This window comes from Motacilla alba, chromosome 4A (genome assembly GCF_015832195.1).
Source record: "Motacilla alba alba isolate MOTALB_02 chromosome 4A, Motacilla_alba_V1.0_pri, whole genome shotgun sequence".
Lineage (NCBI taxonomy): Eukaryota > Metazoa > Chordata > Aves > Passeriformes > Motacillidae > Motacilla > Motacilla alba.
The window spans coordinates 11,923,057-11,943,812 of record NC_052045.1 but is presented as its reverse complement, the minus strand read 5'-3'; the positions used below and the strand labels follow the sequence as shown (position 1 = coordinate 11,943,812).

At 42.6% G+C, this 20,756-nt stretch overlaps 1 protein-coding gene across 3 annotated transcripts in view; it reads left to right on the top strand.

Moving 5' to 3' along the window:
- The first annotated feature begins 12,675 nt into the window (after positions 1-12,675).
- The window catches only part of CHRDL1 (chordin like 1), a 39,300-nt gene continuing 31,219 nt past the window's right edge, over positions 12,676-20,756 (top strand). Inside the window, exons 1-3 of one of the 3 annotated variants that reach the window (XM_038122885.1) lie at positions 12,676-13,615; positions 16,448-16,593; positions 18,309-18,421. In XM_038122885.1, the coding sequence (XP_037978813.1) occupies positions 16,488-16,593; positions 18,309-18,421 (219 nt within the window). In that variant the 5' untranslated portion in view covers positions 12,676-13,615; positions 16,448-16,487. The remainder of the gene's footprint in view (positions 13,616-16,447; positions 16,594-18,308; positions 18,422-20,756) is intronic. The other 2 variants (XM_038122883.1, XM_038122882.1) reach the window with 2 other exon arrangements.

Here is a 20,756-nt window from a genome sequence, read left to right as displayed (position 1 = left end):
AGCACTCCCACCAAATGCCCTTTCGTTCATATTGTTGACAATCAGTTATCATGTACCAGGACTGAGACAAAAAATTACTGCTGGCAAAAATGGTGTATTGATAGAATGATTTTTAAAAATCTGAAAGAAGCCATGCAGATAAGTGTGTAAGTAATCTTACTATCCTTACAAGGCAATTACATCTGTTAAGCTGAACAGATAAATGCAGAAAATGACAAGTCCTCATTTTTAAGTGATAATGAGTTTCTTGCAGGCAAACTACCCAGCTCTGGAGACTGAATCCTCAGACTATCCATAGACCATGGCTACACAGAGAAAAAGGAGCAAGTTTCTCCAGAGCAGTGCCTGAAGCCCAGGAATGCTTATCCCAAAGGCAGTAAGGAAGCCTGGGTGCCAAGAAGAAAAATTTTGTCTGTCTGTGACATACCTGCCCAAATGCACACCAGCTTTTTTTCATCCACACTAGGAAGTGAAGGTGTGTCATAAGGGTGTCACACAGTGAGCTCAGGACCACTGATGTGAAAGTGAGGCACTCACTGGGGTACAAATTATGTTGGGATCAAATTTTGTACTTTTCAGCCTATTCTGGAAATAAATAACCTCTGAGTAGTGCTGGCCTTCTTTTTCCAGACTCCATTAGTTTATGTACAATCTCAGGAGATAACCCAAGGCTTTGCATGCCCTGTGCTGTTATTAATTGCCAGCAACAGACATTCACTACAATGTACACAGTAAGATGAGCAAGTAGTTGTGCAGCTATTTCCTAAGCAATACTTCCTCACCACCACTAAGGGACAGTGTTCCCTACATTTCTACTAAAAAGAATGCCATATCTGCAAGTTCAGTTTTAATTAGCAATGGTTAATGCCTCCTTTTAGTGCTTCAAGGGTTTTACATTCTCTGTTAGGTTTGTTTAATAAGTTAGTTCTTCACAATGCAGTGAATTACAGGCCCATTTAATGTACTTTCACTACAACTGATACACTGAAAAATAAAACAAAATGTATTTAGTGAAGGTAATTCCTCCTATGAGCTCCTAAGCCTAAGAGGATGGCTAGTCTAAAATAAATGGTTAACAGTAAGGTGTCAATTAAAAGGCATAAACAGCTTTGCAAAACACATCCACTTTTGCACATTATTTTTTTCCAAAGACATAATTTGCATCTGTGAAAATCTCCTAAACTGTTCTTATCTGTGTTGCCAATGCAAATATTGGAAAATCTGCAAATATTATGCTCTTTGATAGGTACTGCTTCCTATTCCTTTTACACCAGAGACACTTCTGCCACTGACTTCACTCAGAGTGAAGATACTGTCCACTATATTCAGAGGCAAAACTTCACTAGCAGTCCCATTTCTCCAGGCATATTTTGTGTTCTGGAAAACAGTTTAATCAGCTTGAAAGACTCTGCTAAATTGCTTTCTCTCAATCTGTGTTCCTGAAGAATACTCAGAGAGTCCCACTCTCATCAGAAAGTAATTTAAATACGGTAAGGCTGTGGCTTATTTACAAAAGGCCAAGTTTTTACAGGGCAATATAGCAGAGGTACCTGGTTATCTTTATTTTCACACTCACACAATTAAGAAATGTCCATGAAGTAGTTGTTACAGTGATAACAAATGACTGTACCAAGCTCAATGCTGTAAGATTTCAAGACCACATTCCAGTACCTTTTTTGGTGTCTCAAACATTCAAATTTGTTGGCTACAAGATCAAGAGCTGTACACTGAAGTTGATAGTGTAGCTGTACAACCAAACTTCATTCTCTCTTTGGTGAGAGAAAGCACAAGGCACATCATATCCCATTAATAAAGAAAAATTTTAAAAAAAGAAATCATGAGTCCCATGAACAGAAGGCTTCCACGAGTATGTATTCTTCTGAACAGTACATCTAACCTTATCTGTGCAGATAATCCAGTGCAATTAGCCTCCACTGGTTCTAGCAGGCAACAGTGGCATAGCCAAGAAATAGATATTTTTAGTACCCACCCTCTAACCTTGCCCTGTAATTAACTGCAGAGCCCCACAGATTTCTGCCTGATTAGCTGTTCAGCTAATGAGAGGGTCCAGACTCAGCTACCATGAACCTTGAATTACCTGCCATTCATGGACGGCTCTTTGTGACCCCCAGAGCAAAGCACAGGTGCAGAGCTGTGCTGCAGAAGGGACACAAAGAGGAACAGGGGCCCCCATGCAAAGTGTGCCCAGCTCCTCCAACTCCAGTCACACGTATTGAATGTTTTGGATGGTTACACACATGGGAGCTAAACCTGGCAGTTCCTGTATGGTCATTACCCAAGATATAAAATGTTTGGCTTTTAGTTAAGATCTACAATATCAATGTCACAAAATGAGTCTGAAATTACAAGAGCCGAAGCTGATCTGATTGTAAAAAAGCTCAGCTATTCAATTGAAGGCCAATGCTTGGTCATAACCAGAGAAAAGTTGAGGTCAGGAGTCCAAGTTCAGGAGTGGAGAAAATAAGAAGCTGAAGGAAACATTATATCCTCCAATAATCCTTGCAGGAGATATGATTTCAGCATGAAAGGATGCAGTCCAGCTTTCAAGTCTCTAAGCAAAAATCATTCTACTATAACTCTGCTGTGAGATAAAAGCAGACATGTGATCTAGTAATACTGGCCTTTCCCTGGTGTTTTTATTGGTGCTGCCTTCCATATTAAAGAAAACAAACACTCTGCTTTTAATTTTAAAGACAACTCCAACAGGTCTGCTTTACAGAACTTTTCTGTTTTAATCCATGCCTTGTAATATAGTTAGCCTTGTGTAAGTTTGGAAGATGGCCTGTTAAAAAAAAAGTAAGCAGAAGATTTGTTTTTAAAAGACTTTTACCCCACTTTTGGGGGCTTTGTTTTGAGTGTTACTTTTTTTCAGTGTCAGCTGCTTCTCTTTTCTCTTTTAAAGGGTCATCGTAGAAGAACAAGGGGTTCTCCAATTTCTTAAGTGAGGAAAAGGGAGATTTGAGTCCTCTTGAGATCTGAAATACCCAAAGCAATGAGTAAATACATGAAAGAGCATGTTTTTTAATAGAAATATCACTCAGCACACTAGGCCAAAACTTGAGACAAGATCTGTTGTAATTCTGCTCAGAGCTGATGGGTACCTCCACACAAAGCATTTCCTCTCACTGTGTCTCAATTTCTGTTTCTAAAAAGGATAACCTGAAAATTCCACAACTTTTAAGGTTTCTTCAGATAAGACAGTGCAGTATAAGAGCAGTGCCAGCCATGAAATCACTGGATGAGCTAAGGCCTGGTAGCCCTCTTGTCAGCAGAGCCTCTGATGAAGCACCTACATTTGGGCAGAGCAATACAGAACTGAGAGCTGCTGGAAGTCCTGTTCCCTTCTCCCTCTTCATGCCTCTGGATTCAGGTGTAAGGATTAGTAGGGATGCTACAACAATAACAGTTCTGCTCCGTACTGCATCACTGTACTGTCAGATGGTAACTTTTGTAGAATCATAGAATGGTTTTGGTTGGAAAGGGCCTTAAAGATCATCTTTTTCCACCCCTCTGCCATGAGCAGGGACACCTTTTAGTAAACCAGGTTGCTCAGAGCCTCATCCAACCTGGCCTTGAACACTCCCAAGGATGGGGCATCCACAGTTGCTCTGGGCAAACTGTGTCAGGGCCTCATCCCCCTTACAGGGAAGAATTTCTTCCTAAGATCTAATCAAAGCCTGTTCTGTGTCAGTGTAAAAACATATCCTCTTGTATTATTAATTTTCTTGTACTTAAATCAGATATTGTCACACATTCCTTAAGCCAGTTCTGTCAGGCAGTCAAAAACTGCAGCACAGAAGAACCCGAAAGTAAGTGATTGCTGATGTCAATGAGTGCAAGTAAATTGAACTGGTGCTTTCCTGCCTGCTTCCTCTAGCCATGAATTTGGCCTGCAAAATGTCTCAGGAACGATCAGTGGTATAATGTATCTCTGAATGCACAGAGTAGCATGGAACTCTTTGAGGATAGAATCAGGACAGAATTTTCCCCTCATAAAGCCTGAACACACTGACTGATATGTCACTTTTGTTATTGGTATAATTCTGCCAAGAGTTTAAGTTATTGAGTGTTATTGAACAGAAACCCAGGAAGTCTTGTTAACAGTTATGGAAAACAGTGTCAATAGAAGAAAAGAAAGGTGTATTTGCTGAAACAGAAGTTAGAAATATCTTCATTTCTCTTTTTGATGCATGCTTGTCAGCTGCTTGTAACGATGGACATCACAATTTACATCAATGATGAATCCTTGGGTGAGCTGGATCACAAGACAGGATGCTGTTGTCCCGATCATTTCTGTGACTAAAGCAGGTCACATGTCACTTTGCAATGTTAAGGACATCCAGATTCCAGTTTTCCACAAGGGAGTCCTCATTACTGCCTGAGGACAGAATTTAACACTATGTATTTGCTATCATGACAACAATCTGGGGAGAAGGCAATGAATTAAAAGTGAAAACATTGAGGAAACCATCTCTTCTTCAGAGTTCTACAGAGTGCCACAGCTGCTGCCCAAACCATAACCTCCTACAGGAGGGGGACAGTGGCCTTGGCAGTAACCCAGACATCAAAACCTTCCTAGGGCACTCCTCCTCCTGAGAGACACATGCAGATCAGGACAGGCTGTCCAAACACAGCGAGCCTCCTCTCCCTTGCTGGGTTATTTTTCTTCTCCCTAGGGAGCTCCAGCCAGGGGAAACTCTATAACAGAGGTGGCTTGGTTTCCTCCCTGTTTTTATAGCAAGAACAAGCTACAAAGGCACCCTTTTGATAATGTCCAGTTCTTCAAAGTCAAGTTCCCTGCAGTACTGAAACATATGAAACTTCATTTCTGCTTTCACTGCAGTTTTATCTAGCTACTGTATTTCTAACACAGCTGGAACACCCGTACCCCAATTTGAAGTGTACAGATGTCAACTAGCAAGAGACACCTTATGACTCCAGACTCTCTGCTTATTCCACAGAAATGCCTAGATCCTCACTCTCACAGCAAATAACGTATGTTCAACAAGTCAGAGATGCAGTGCCAGTGGTGACTAGAGACAGACAGGGACCCAAAGGAATGAGGGTGTCACCTCCTGGGACTTGGGCTCCAAGCAGCTGAACCCCTGCTCACTGCAGCTCAGATGCCAGGCCTGAAGGTACTTACAGGGAAATTGTATTGGCATTAAAACCATCAAAATTGGATTATACTTGGACACATGCTGGCAAAGTATTTGCAATGGATTCAGAATAGCTGGAAATTGGCCACATCCACACAATATTCCTAAAGTTGGATAAAATTTAACAGCAGTAAATTAGGAAACTTTGCCAGCTCCAAAGCACTACCTCAAACTTGGGCCAAAATGATGCACAGGCACCCAAATGCTCTAGAGGGATTTTTCCCTTCTGCCAAAAACTGTTGATCAGATAAGAGCTGGGCTATGAACCACGGGGATAGGGATACTGTTTCTCAAGAAGGCTGGGCTTTGGAAAAGAGCCCTTTTGGCAAAAACTAAGGAAGTTACAATCAAAACCCTAAAATATTTGCAGAGCTCTGTGTAGAGGGCAAAGGATTGTGGCTGCTGAGGCATCTCTGTCAGGGAAGAGCCCTCCAGACCACGAATGCTCTTCTTAGTCACCACTTTTGTGTCTCTCCCTGATGAGTCTACAAAGGAAAACAGAAAACTGAATTGTTACAGAACATAGAAACATTCCTTTCATAGAGATATTTGGAGCACAATAAGAGGTGGGAGGGAAAGGAGAAGACAGAAAGAACAAAAAAGTGTTAAAGGGGTGAGACAAGCTGCTAGTACCTCTGTCTTTTGAAACGTCTCAGCTCTAGTGCCTGTTGAGCTGAACTGTGAAATCTGTATTTACATCACAGAGCCGGGAAGCTGCTCACAAGCAGCAGTGCTCCCCCAAGCACTTACACCGTGCCCTGCCTGGCCCCTGGCACCCCTCAAACCTGGGAGACCCTGGAGAAGCAGCACAGCCTGTGAGAACCCTTCCCTCCACTGCAGGATTATTCGGTGTGGTATTTAAAAGATTCTCCCCATGTCTTAATAGTGAAGGGGGGGAGGATCTGTCTGATTGTGTCTCTGACCCTGGCAACTCTTCACAAGCAGAGACAGCTGAGTCACTAATATTTAGAAAAATAACATAATTGACTGTATTCAGGCCTGTGGAGGACCCCTGCTGGGTATTCACAGTTAAGCACCAGCAACTCGGTCATTCCTGGCAGCCTTTGTGAAGGGTTGCCAGGGCTGTAGATTCAATTAGATGACCTCCAACAAACTGATTTCCACTGCAAATATCTTTTAAAAAATACATTAAATCCCCAGTAAATACAGTGAAATTGGAGGAGACAGCCCTTCCTACCTCATTGAATGTCCCAAATCACCCCAGAGCCCCAGCTAGAGGCTTGCTGGGATGTTCTGCATGCCCAGGCTCTATTATCACTGCTGCCTAATGTGATTTAGCCCTGTCTGTGGATTGCACTCTTTAAATCTGAGAATGTGACAGTGTCGCGCTTGGATGCAGATCAGGATATAAAATGATGTTGAAAAGGTAAAATATTTTCATGTATCTTTCTTCTCCTAGTCACTGGGCAGGGGTGACAATTCTATCACCACTAGTTTTTATCTTTAGACAGCTTTTTTTCCAGTACTAACCATTTAATTATTTTGATGTAAGGAGAACTAAGATGAATCAGATCCTGTGTTTTGTACTACCCATTACAATATGCTGCAGTGGTACATTACACTGAGCTGGAATACTTTTTTTTCTCAGTTATCTATACTAAAGGTGATTCATGTGCCACTAAGGCATCTAGGAATGAGATTTTTAAATTCTGCCTTATGCATAGACTTTTATGATAAGCCTTACAATAAAACAAACAATGTGGACACTATTTGTTAATACTGTCATAATAAAATCAGCTAACACCTAAATTACACTTTGTAGTTACTTTTCATAATGTCTGCCTCCTCAGAATCCAGGATTTCATTTCAGTCAACATACTCTGCCCTGCTAAATTGCTTCTCAGCCCAACTACTTGTTTGCTGCTTTTCTATCCTAAATAATTCTGAACAACTATCAAACACTCATTTTTCTTGCACACATGCATATTTGAAGAAATATGAAAGAAGGGAACAGAGCAGTGCTGGATTCTCAATGTGTCCCTCCAGAGAGAAGCTTAATGAAACAACGTTTTAAAATAATATATCCTATTGTTGGGGTTACAATGAGATATTAATTCAGTAGCAAAAAAATATGTAACAAGATAACACCTACTATGAAATTATTATCCAGATAGCCAAGCATTTTCTCACATGGCATTGTAATTATTCTTTCTACATGATGCAAAATAATAAAGTAAGGGTATTTACAGAGAAGAAACTTTTCTTTACATATAATGTAAATTGGTATATGGAACAGAGAATTCATGGAGTGTCATGATTTTTTTTTTCTCAATGTTCCCTGCTGAGCAGTGCCACAATTAATCAAGCTTTCTAGGTTTTAGTTAATTGCTGGACTCCAATAAATTGGTTTGTACTGGCACTGGTCCAGGTCTGATAATTTCACAGCCTTGCAAACTGCAGCATGTTCACACAAGAACCTTGAAAGCAGGGAGCTGGGATAGAAAAGAATAAAAGAAACTCTTGTTCTGTGACGTTCCATTAATACTTTAAAAGCCAGCCTACTAGCAACAGTGTCTTCACTGTTTGTTTTTATCCACGTATTTTATACTGATGTTTTTAATGATGAAATTAAGTCTCCCCTTTCCTCACTTTAAACTTTATTTTGTAGCTGGTTATTCTCAAAGAGCCATTTCGAATTTCACCATTATCCTCTTGGACATTCCCACTGTTCCCATCCTCTGTTGAACAGTCCTTGTGAATTTTTGACACAGCTCAGCTATTTTTTCTGTCTCTCTGCAATTTTGTTCATGTGAAAGGATCCCCATCTTCTGGTGAAGGGAAGTTCGAGACTGGCTTTATGAACTAGAAAGGAGTGGTGTTCCCCTCTGGCCCAACTCAGTGCTGGTGAGTGCCCTCCCAGTCAGTCAGACCCTGAGGCAGAGCCCAGCTAGGATTTTCCCAAGCCTGCAGTCAGAATCAAGCAGGCTTCACAGTTTAGTGCAAGTCAACATGTTAGGGTCTGTTATAAGTACACACCAATGTTATTAGAGGGAATGACAGCTCCACAGCCATTAGTTCATTTTACAACTGAGCTCAGTTACACCAAGGACTTTGTGTCCTCAGCTCTCTCTGGTAGCAATAGGATTTTCAAGTCCTCAGCCCCTGGCAGACTCTGGCTCCATGCTGGCACATATTTGACGTTGCTCTCCCTAGAGAAGAGATCAATCATTTGGCAACTTCAGTTTTACTAATGGGTTTCAAAAGCACTCTCACACCAGCAAATTTCTAAGCAAAAGAATTACATAATACCCAAGGTGTTCAGTAACTTTGTTATTGTCTTTGGCTTACCCCAGTGAGATTAGCAGCACTAATCACAGTTTATAAAAGTGTATTTGAATTGCAATTGGAGCCTCATTCAGCCTGCCTTGACTCCTTCTGTCATGCATTGGGAGACAGGACTGACTGGGTTCATCTGGTGGATGCCAGCTGCAAAGAAATGCCTCAGCAAGTAGATCTTTATCATGGTATGAATAATCTGTGAGATTTATTCCAGCATTTCTTGTGCATAGCAGGACTAAGAGCAAATCACTGGGATTCTTTTAAACTCCTGAAAAATTTTACCAAGTGTGATTCTAGTCAACAATTGCAACAGCAAGAAAGAACATATGTTGTTTTTATGTGAACTATGCCACCTTCTGCTGTTTTCAAGAATGTGTGGTAGTGAAAAAATAATGAAGGTGAAGCTCATCCCAGAAAGAATCACTATAATCACTTATACAGATTCTCTGATGTTGCTTTTCAATTGCTGAAAATAGTCTCTGAGATGCATGTTATATGGATTTACACTTTTCTGGAAGCACTAATTGTGCTTCCTGCCCACAAAATGCTGCCCTTACAGCAATTATAGATGAAAGTTTGAACTGAGGATTTGAACTTGCTATTCATCCATCTCATGAATGTACCAAAGAAATCTGTATTTCTGCAAATTGTCTTGAAGTTTTGTGACATGACAGATATAAGAGAGAATTGTAGGATCATAATTACAGCTGCAGACACACTGTGGTGGTAATAGGTATCTTATAAATATCTGAGATAGATTAGATTAGATTAGATTAGATTAGATTAGATTAGATTAGAAATATTTGCAGATTAAGACTTTGAGGAAATGATGAGCACATGCAAAATTCAGGAGGGCCTCACCTCTGAGTGCATGTATTTATTCTACACATTGGGATTCCCAACACCCCACCTAGCAAAGTGTCAATTACTCTAGGATGGAGTAACATTGTGTGGTTGCCTTCTCCTGCATTTTCTTTGCTGCTGGCAGGTTTTGTGAGTCTCTTCTCACTTGTGTATTTGGAAGTTAAATTTAAAGAGATATATTTTATTTGCATTTTTTGACAGAACAATGAAAAACTTTCAGCTACTCTTCAGTCCCATCTGAATATATCCACAGCAAGGTAATGAGGAATTGGGCTGCACTTTGACATTTTGCGTAATGCTGTCATTGTTTAGCAAACTGAATTGAAATCTCAGGCTCACTACATCCATCTGTCTCACTGGCAAATAAATAAATTAATTTCTAGTGCTAGAGGACCGAAAACACACTGTGGATGAAGTCCATGCTACAGAAAAAATAGGAGGGTGGAGAATGCTCATGACCATCCTATGCCAAAATCACAAAATCATGCACATCTGAAGCCCTTTTTGTTGAACAGCATATGTGAATCCTACTTGGTGAACATCCAGATTGTATTCCCAGTATGATAACTGGGGGGGACTGATCCAAACCACAAGATGTAATTTAGAGATTTTTATAAAACCCTGGGAATAATTTTTAGCATCTTAAGATACTTTTTCCAAAGGGCTTCACTGAATTTGTGGGAATGCAAAAATCAAAGGACACTCATCATTACACTAAGAATTTCCTTTCATACATTTTTAGAGTGAAAATTTGACCGTAGATAAACAGAAGAAAAAAAATAGACAGGGGTATTGTGTCATGTGTCTAATATCTCTCAGAGCTCCATGTCTGTTGCAATTAAGAAAACTCCACATGGTGTGTAAACATGTTAGCATTGGCATGAATCTTTTAGCCTGTTTTTTTTTCCCCTCACAAGAAGAGAAATAATAGCAGGATACCTTTATGCTGCTCTGTCACTGTGAGGCACAGCACAGGGACATGGACTTCTTCTGGCAGTGCCACATTATTTATCTGCTTAATTTCCATTATCTTTAATGAGAATTGCATGGATAAATCTCTGTGCTTATAAAAATGTAGGGCATCCTTCAGTCTTGAATGCTCACTATCAGGAGCAATTCTTTCCTGTCTGGACACCAGAATACAGAGCATACTCAAGCAGTGAGTTCTGCTTGGCAGCATGAAGGGCAACACTGTGGATCTGATGCAGTAACAGCCCGCTGCTGAGCAAGAGCACAGAGCAAGGGGCTTGCTAAGTTGTCAGTGCTGTGTCAGCCCTATCATGGGGCTGTGTTAGATGTGAGACAAGGCAAACCATGGGGCTGTGTTAGATGTGAGACAAGGCAAAGCATAACAGGCTGTAGTGACACACAAAGAGCAGTGGCTTGTCCTTGTCCTTCTTGGTTAGACTTGGCCAGAGCTGGGAGAAAAAGACCAGCTCGGACGTAGGTGAAGCACTCCCAGGATCCAGGGGCACTGGCAACCTTGCCAGCTCAGAAGGGTCACTCACCAAGAGACCACCTGTGAACATTCTGTTCATGCACCATGTCCAGCATGTGCCACATTCTCCTGTGGCCTAACAACCACAACCCTTGCTGCAGCACTGTGCCATGGGAAGATGAAGGACAAGAAACAGATGTAGCCATTGTATGGGACCAAGAGAGATGTCAGACTGCACCTTCAGTCAAAAGTCCTCAGGGACGTCCCAGCAACTGATGAACAGCTTGAGCAGCAGGACCAGGACTGGGAGTCAGACTAGAGCAGCCTGCCCTTGGGTGTCTGGGTTTCCATCAAGTTGCCAGTTCAGTGAGTCCCAAAACCTCACTTGAGAGAAAGGCTTTTTCAGCCAATTCTCTACAACCTAAATCTGCCAGAATGGATAAAGAACTCCAGTTCAAATATCAAGATGTTCAGCAAAGGTCTTGCACCTGAATTAGTGTCTCCAGAGACCATCAGACAGCAACATCTTCTGAAACAGTCTTACAGAATGCAGTGGAAAGTGCTGGCATCTATAGCAACTTTCCCAAAGCACTCTTCAAGCCAAATAAGGAATTTATTTTCAAAGAATCCCTCTGCAAAAGAATTCAGGTCACACAGTCTATAGAAAATATTTAACTTCTCATTATTACTACACTGACTAGGCATAAAGACTACTGCAACAATTACTGTTGTCTTTACACACACTGGACCTTGTATCAGCACAGAGAAGAAAATGCATGGAGAAAAAATATGTAGAGAACACTGACCCAGTTTGGTGGACTGTTCTGGAGGATGTCTCTGCAGTAAAACTGAGCTCTGCCCGGGCCCAAAGCTGCCTTTACTAAAGTCATGTAGCTGCTATCAACCCAAACTATTAAACCTGTCTACAAAGACCTGTGGATTCCTACTCACCAAGATTTGCAACAGGGTCAGTTCAGTCACACATCTGAGTGTCTATGCTATTCAGAGGCAATTTATCTCACAGGCTGAGCCTGTACAGTCTAACCCAGCACAACACCTAAAGGAAAAACATTCCTACAGCCCCACAATTTAGAAGCACACACATGTGCTTAACTCTGCTCCATGAGTATGGGTATCCCTGTGTGGGACTGGTGCTGGCACAGAGCAGGTTCTCTGCTTCCATCTGCAAGTTACAATCATACTTCTGATTCAGAGTTACTGTTTCTTCCTCTGTTTGCCCATCCCTGTTTCATACAGTGGCTCTCCCTAAACTATCAGTCTGCAACTGTAGGCATCACATTGGGAACGAAGAGCTTTAAGCAATGGTTTTTCCTTAGGAACATGGATGTGCACAGCAAGACAGAGTGGCAGAGTGACAAAAAAGTAGGCATGGAGCAGTGTTTTCAAAATGCTTAGCTCCAGAACTTTCTCTTTCCATTATTTAATATTAGAAATTATATAGTTGCATTTGACTGACACACAGCCTTGGTTACTCATAAAGTCACACTACAAAAGCCTTAGCAAGTCATCTATTCTTTCCTCATGCTAGTTTAAGGTTTCACCATACACTGTACCTTCAGTGTTTTGTCCAGCTAAGGTACAATGGGAGAAACAAAAGTTCTGCTCAATTTTCAGCCTTCTGAAAATATCTACTAAGCCTGTGAGGTGTATGACCTCCCAGCAGTGCTTCCCAAACACCCTGGTCCCAAACTAGGGGAAATAGGTTGTAATTTGTTTCTCCACATGATGTCTTTTCATACCTCACCCTTTTTCTCAGATCATTTGTCAAGAGTTCACTGATCTCTTCTTATTAGTTACAGGGCTACAAGAAGACAGAAAAAGAATGTTTGACCAAGCATATAATGAGTCATGGGTTTAATTTAGTTCCACCAGAATCTCAATGTGACCTTGAAACCTTCTAACACAATAAATCAGACCAGAGGGTATCAGCAGAAGGTGTGGGGCAGATCCCAGTGGATGCTAACTCCGTAGGGTCTGCTTCGGGGGGCACCCCGCCTAGGAGAAGCCTATTAAAGAGCCATCTTGGTGTGGAGTCCGCTCTCCAAGAAAGCCACCGGTGGGGCTCTGTTCCCGCGGAGGAAAAAGTGGCCCCGGTCACTCAACCCGCAGCTGATTTGAAGGCACCGGAGCATGGCCCCACCGCCCGGGCGCGGGTCCCGCGGGCCGCAGCTGGCTCCGCGGGCGGGAGGGCAGCCCGAAGGGCGGACGGGCTCCGAGCCCCCGTCCGGTGTCGCCCCTCTCGGCGGCCCCCCACGGCGGAGCGGCTCCACCCCAGCCGTGTCAGTCACGCCGCTGTGCCGGGCGGCGGGCGCGGGGCGCGGGCGAGGAGGGGGCCGGGGCGGAGGCGGACCTGCTCACCCCGCCTCCCGCCGCCGCTCGCTGCCGGCGGGGCTGCGGGGCAGGACCCGCCGCCGAGCATCCTCCGGCCGCGGGGCCTCGCTGCGCTCCTCGCCGGGGCGGCAGGCGGTGGCAGGTGCCCCGGCCCGGGACCTTCCGGAGCGCCCACCCCGCGGCGGCCCGCGGCTCGGGCGTAGCGGATCCCTCCCTCTCCGCTCCCGTCCATCAGTTGGGGGTCGAGGGCTGGCGGTGGCGGCGGCAGGACCCCGTCCGTTCCCTGCTTGCCCCCCCGCTACCCACTCGAAGGGGACGCCTAAAAGCCGCGGGAGAAGATTATGGCAACGTGAGTGAGCAGCGGAGCCGCCCGGCCGGACCTCCCCGTACCCGCGGAGCGCGGAGCCGCGAGTTGCCCCAGCCCGAGCGCTGTTCGCGGCGGTGTCCGTGCGGAGCGGAGCGGCCTCCAGCCCTGCCCCAGGTTTGTGATCTTTGCCGTCCGAGACGAGGCCCCGGGAAGGCGCGGTCCCGCTGCCGGAGCTACCCCCGAGGCCGCGGCGCGGGCAGCCCAGCGCGGGGACTCGACGCCTCCCGGCCGTTCCGTCTGTCCCGTTTCGCCGCTCCGCGTCCCGCCGCCCCTCGGAGCAGCGCCGGCACCTGGCCCGGCCCGGGCAGGGGGCAGCCCCGAGCCGAGCTCCCCTCCCGGCCCCGGGCGGGGCGGCGGGCGCTCCCCGGGCCGGCGACCGAGGGGCGGCTGCGCTGTCAGAGCAGCGGGAGCCGGAGCCCGCGGCCGCGGCGCAGCGGGAGAGCCGCCCGCCTCCGGCCACCTCCCGACGGCGGCGGGCGGACGCGGCGCAGGGATGAAGGCTCGGGAGGAGCGGAGGGAGAGGGTTCGCGCCGCGGGTGATGCGGGGAGCGCGGCCGTCGGGGCTGAGCTGTCCCCGCCGCTGCTGCCCCGCGCCTCGCAGCCTCTGCCAGCTGCCCTCGGCACTGCCATTTTTGGATTTTGCTGGTTTTTTTCTCTAATCGTAAAACGTGGCGAGGCCGGACATAGCCTCTTGTGGTTACCAAACCGGGCTTTTTGGAGGGCGAGGCGTTAAACAGAGCCCCTTCTGCTTTATTTCACTAAGTAATTCATGTAAGATGTGGATGACTTTAATTGTTTCTACAATGCAGAAAATACACCAATAATTAACAGGTTAATACTAACTGAGATTATTCAAATCCAGGAATATTTTTAGGACATTGCCCTTTGGGGAAATAAAGGGAGTGTCCTAATAGTGAAAAGTATGTGTTTATATTTGGAGTAACAACAATACAGAAATTAAAGAGAATTAAGAAAGACATCAAAAGTCTCCATCCCATTTCTGTTATTAACTCCTCCATCTCACATTACTGTGAAGCATTTCTAAAAACAAGCAGTCCAAGTTTTGTAATGTTCTTCCTTTTGAAGACCTGACCTTTAAAATGTGTCGATTTCCGAGCCTTTCTATTCCAACTAACCAACCTAGCTAACAAATAAGGTGCTGCACAAAGGGTAATTGTGCACCATTTATAATTATTGTTTGCTTAAGCAATCCCTAAGAAGGCTGAAATATTTAAACATTCACATTTCTGCTAGTCCCAGTGATGTGCTACTGTTGTTCTGAATGCATGCATGATGTCCTGGGACTAAATTATGAGGTTTTAATGTTAAACAGGTTTTTAAAAGCATGTTTGGCTTCAAAAATGTCCTATGTGATTTGAATATTGGAAAGGGAAAAATTACTTAAACTCTTCTGAAATTGAAACTTTATTCTCAACTAGAAAAACAAATGGAAAGTTATGTTTTGATTCTGAATAGGGACTGTGCTTTAAAGAAGGGGTTTCTTTAAACATTTTCAGAGGCAATTTGCATTGTTTTGAATGAGCTTACTGAGTAGAGAGTAGTGGCACAGGTTTAGTTAGTTAAGGAAGATGTCCATTGTGGTTGTGGTTTGGGAATACAGAGAATTCTTGAACAGTGAAGGTAATGAAGCTGCTGATAAAATCAGATCTCACACCCTTTGTTACAGTATCCTAGGTCTCAACAGTCTTAATAGGAAGATCTTCATTTTAAGGACTTCTTAACTCACTGTTTAGTTTCTTTAAGTTATCCATCACTTTACTAATACATATATAAATTATTATTTTTCCTTGATTATCTGTAAGTTTGAACATATTATGTACAGTTCTATTATTTACATGAAATCTGAAGACGCCAAATTAGTTTACAAAACTGACTGCTCATTTTTCCAATAGTGACTCTTTTTGGGTTTTTTCAGCTTCTGTAAAACTCATGGTGAATCCATATCAAGGCTTTTTAAATCACACCCAAATATTTCCAACATTGTAAATTATGGACAAGTGCACTCTGGGAAGATAACACTTTTGCAATGAACACTTTTGCAATGAACATTTTTGCTCATAAACATTGGAGCAGCAAAATAGTAGAATCTTAAGTTTGCTGTATTTTTAAAAATCTACTTTAGTTAATTAGTTAATTATTTCTGTAAAATATTCACTTTCTAAAACCCAGAAAAAGATAAACAGAATCGCACATGCAGCAAGTACAATACCAGCTCTGCACCACACAGAGAAGAACAAATTAAGCTTTGCCCCACATGCAGGATTTTGACATTAAAGATCCACAGGAATGAAGATGACAAGTCATTCCCCCACTCTGCTCTCAGCCATCAAGGCAGCAGAAGGGTTAACTCTAGAAAAATTAATTATACACAGTGCCAGAACAATAGTGGTGGGGAGAGGGGCGAAGGGGCGAGCTGAATAGTGCTGGAAGCCTATTAGATGTGCTAAGGAAGACTCCCACTGGCTGCAGCAGGGCCAGGGCTCTCCCTGAAAAGGGATTTCCACAGTGCAGGACCTGTTCTCCAGGGAGACCCAAGGTTAACTTTAGGATGAAGCAAACATGTTGCAATTGACACCAAAGATACATCTAAAGATGATGCTCTACAAGAACATGGCCCAAACTAGTTTCTTGGGAAAGAGAACTTTTAAGAATTTAGATTGCTTACTTGCCAGATTGCTTTGAAAAAAAATAAGGACATTTTAGAAGGAATATCCAGTTTTCAGCTTTCATGAATAGGAATGTTGCCCCATTTCCAAAAATCAAATTATCTGAAGACAAAGCTGTTTGCATGAAAGGAAGATGCATGATACAGATTTTTTTTTTTTTTTTTTTTTTTTGTTCTGGCAGTTTAAGAATTCTGTGTGCTGGATGAAATAATTGAGTATCTTACAAGATTTTACTTTAATTAATCTTTTTTCCCAACAGCTCAACATTCTCTTCTTGGAGGCTCTTTCTTTTCCTGTTGATGATAAAGATGGAAAGAAAATGGATATTGGAGGATTTCCATTTTATCTTTTTTGGTGTCCTCTGTCTCCTTTTCATAGATGGAGGTAAACTAGAACAAGTAAAACGTAAGTAGACTTCAAACAAAGCTGTCACAGTCACCTAAATTGGACATTTTCCTTCTATTTTCAGATGTGGTTCAGAAAAGAATGTCCTAAACCTTCTAACGTTCTTCCTCCTTCTAATCCTGTATTTAGTGGAATCAGGCCACAGCCACACTTGGGGTACATCTTCCTAAAGCTGTACAGGTTATAGTGCATCATAAAGAACATAACACATTTGGAGAATCTGTTTTATTTCAAATATTCTGAGTCAAGAGTGTGCTTAATTCTATTTAGTAACCTCTGTAAACATCTGACAGATTATCTGGATCTGTCCCATGTGTAAGACTATGGTGCTGAAGTTTTCAGCTAGTGTAAAGCTTGTCCAAGACTGTTCTGTTGTGTTGTAAAAACAACCTCACATGAACTGGATTATATTCTCAACATCCTTTGAGAAAATCAAGAGTCTCTCTCTTAAAAAATTATCAAAAAACTTGATGAGAAGAATTGAAAAGAATACAAACAAAATAAAGGGAGCATTTCTGCAAAGCCTGTCATGCGTGGGAGATGTTAACATATTTCAGAAATCATGGCAAGGAGGAACAGCTACCCAAATAAGTCTAGGAGTTATTGACTGCTTCAGCCTTGTTAGTAGGTCTCTGGAATGCTCTCCCTACCTGGACAGGTTGGGTTTTGGCCTCCTTCTTACAAAAGACAGTATTTGCCCTTAAAAATTTTTAGCCTCAGCATCAGCAGGTTCTGTTTCCAAGGAAGATGGGGGAAAAACAAAAGGGGGTGAGTTTCAGAAAGGCCCTCTGCCCCATTGAACTCACTCACAGGAAAACCATGTGTAGGAACCTTGTTCAAAGAAAGAGCAGTGAGAAATTGCCAAACTCCAGCTGTCTGCTTTTTCGCATCCTGTGTTTCATTTGTCATGCTCCTGTGTGAAGGGAAAGCAGATCACAGCTTCTGCTAACAGTCCCTAGCTCTGGCTGCTTTCTTCTAGCCCAGTGAATGTGGAGACTGTCCCTGGCTTGGATTAGCACATGGAAGATGGGTATTTTGTTAAGATATCCTGAAGTATCATCTATACTGTGGGTAATGAATTAAACTGAACTTGGATATCATTAAGATAACAGAAAGGAGGTCCCACATGGAAACACATGAGAAAACACCCTTTTATTGCAGAGATTTGAGGTTTCCATGTGAAACCATAGTGTGACAGAAGAGACAGGACAATAATGTCTGACCTGCATGTGGATTTCTGCAAGTCTGTAACTGCAAGATCAGAAGTGCTTAGTGAAGAAAAGATCTTAAACTATTTTGAAAGCTGATGCATAAATTATTTCAACATCTCTCTGTGGTACAACGTGGGATTTTCCTGAGTTGGACCAATTGCTTTGGTTTTGCAGTGAAGAGGTTTTGTTTCCTATAAGCCTGTCTGAGTGATCAGGCACTTAAATTTTCTTACCTAAACAGGTGAAAGGATAAACTTACCTGTATGAAAGCCATTTTATCATCATTTCAGGAGTTGCAATTTTGGAAAAATGGGAGGCCATGTCATTTATTTTGGTTTGGAAGTTAAGAAAAAACAGCATGTGGAATTAAGGGTCTTTCTGTTGTGTAATTCTCCAGAAAAAGAAAAAGTAGTTTACAGAAAATTCTGCACATCTAAATATACTTCATAAACATGGAATGGAAATTTTCATTCATAGCTCTTTCAATTCTTTACTGTTTTACAGATTCAGATACATACTGTGTGTTTCAAGATAAGAAATACCATGTAGGAGAAAGATGGCATCCTTATCTAGAACCGTATGGCCTTGTTTACTGCGTTAATTGTCTTTGTTCAGAGGTAGGACTGCTGAGTTATTGATCCTATAACTCCTGCTTGCTTCATTGACTACAATCCTTTCTCATGTAGCTACAATTTGACAAAGCCTAAATCTATTTTCACTAGTGGGTCCTGGTTGTGCTGCAGGAAATAGAGGCAGGTGATCCTAGTGAAAGGAAAATACTAACAGAGAAGGCCAATACTGGCAAAAAATACTTGCATAGTGTAGATAAAACAACTCCTTAATTAGCCAGAAGCTTTGTGGATGCTGGGCATTACAACTCAATTGATCAGGCCCCACTACCTAAGTATAATCCTTGCAGTTCCACCAGTATGGATGATTATGCTGAACCTGAATTTGGTACTTTGATCTATGTACACTGCCAACATCTTCCAGTCAAAGTATCTGCTGCCCTAAAGTGCTGAAGGAACAGGCTTAGATATCACTGTTAGTAAAAGTCAGTCAAAGAAGAATGAGATGATGAAACATGAGAAAAGGTTGTGGGGAGCAGAGAGAATTGGATAGAACATGAAAGGGCTCCCATCAGTTGATGGCTGATGCAAAAACACAGCAGTCAGAGATCCCCACAGAATGTCATATACAGCTGGGAGGAGGCACAAAAATGAGGGCAGTTTATGTCCGTTAGAGTACTTTAAAATAAACAGTAAGGGATCCTAATCACTAACACATGAGACACTCCAGATGCTGAGTTCTGTCTGCTATATTTAATGAAGAATAAAGTATTGCTCGCTATTTTCCCTCCCTGCAAGTGTAAAATATTGGGCCCCTGTGCAGCATTTGCTTTGAGGGAATCTGCTACTACAATTCAGTACAGAGATGCACAAACAGTAGTCCCACAAGTTTAGCTGCAGAATGCAGCTGTGAGAGAAAAAACAATGTAGTAGGAAGGAAAGGAAAAGTCTTTGTTTAGAGCAAAAAGGAGTTTCCACTCTTGCTGGTGTATATGCCAAGTTGAAAACTCCCTCAGAGTTTGTATGGAGTAAAACACTCATTAAATCACTGGAAGAATGTGTCTTGGGTGGGGAAAAAAATTAACTGGAAATCCTAGAGATCTGGATACAAATAAATGCTCCATGGTTTTTAGAGAGATGTTGGACAGTTTGGAGGGATGGGAAAGTGCCTGGTCAGCTCCTCTAGACAACAACATTGCTGGGACCCAGACACACCCACACACTATGAGCCTCCAAAAAACAGAGTCTGTTTTGTTTTTTAACTTGGGTGTGGAAGACAAAGTGATAGTTCAGGGCAGCAGGTTTAGTAAAGAAGGAAACTGCTTATGGTACCTTCCAGTACATGCAGCTCAGAAGTGGATTGGACTTTACTCCCTTGTTTGCTGTGTTTTACCTTTGGTGTACCATGAGGCCGCAAAATGTAACCTGGGATCATTTCAACAGTGAGGATGCTGAGGGATCTCATGGATGTGACTCTTGTTGTCTAGAAGGAAGATGATTGCAAATAACAACTGTAGCATCCAGCCACTCATTTGATCTTTGTCCTGGCCAAAATCATGCCCTCAGAGCACTGATCTACAATAAAAGCTCCTGAAGCTTCAACAGTTTCATGAAGTTTCCTTCAGGAAACCCTCAACAATTCATAATTTTAACAAAATAAAGGCATTAGAAAACATATCATGACATAGCACAAGCACAGACCATAAACTGAATATGACAGCATAAAAGATAAAAGGAAAGTGTGTCACAAAATAGCAAGTCAGAGAGATCTAAACCCCATATGAGTCCCTGGCAGGTAGGCAGAGGATCTGTAGAGAGTCTGATGCAGCAGCTGATTCCCTCACACTGCAGAGAAAAGCAAAAAAATCCCCAGGGGTCTTTATGTCCAGTGTATCAAAATGTCTTCGCTGGCCACAGACATTGTGATCCACGTGTTGTCAGCACAAAACAAGTCACATCAGCCAGGCAGCAGACAGAGATCTCTGCTCTGTCTCCAAAGTCTGTCTGTCCATCCCCCAGCACACACGCTTCTGATGTTTAAGAAAAAGGCAAGGCAAATTAACTAAACAGAGGCCAAGTTAAGACAGCCTGGCACAAAAAAAAAAAAAAAAAAAAAAAAAAAAAAGCTTTTCTGTTTTTGTGTGTGTATAGTATTGTATTTTTACAAGTTATAAGTTACACACTTAAACCAGAATAAAACTAAACATAATTCAGTGTTCTCACCCTGCTCCCCCTTCCTTTTACAACCCCTCCTCCCCCTCAGTTCACAGTGGAGCCTGTTGACTGTTACTGTCAAGTAAAATAGAGCACTCACAATTTGTCAGATCATTATTTTACTCCCTAAAATACAGTTTTTTAAAGCAGTTTTTTGCTTTTGCTTGTG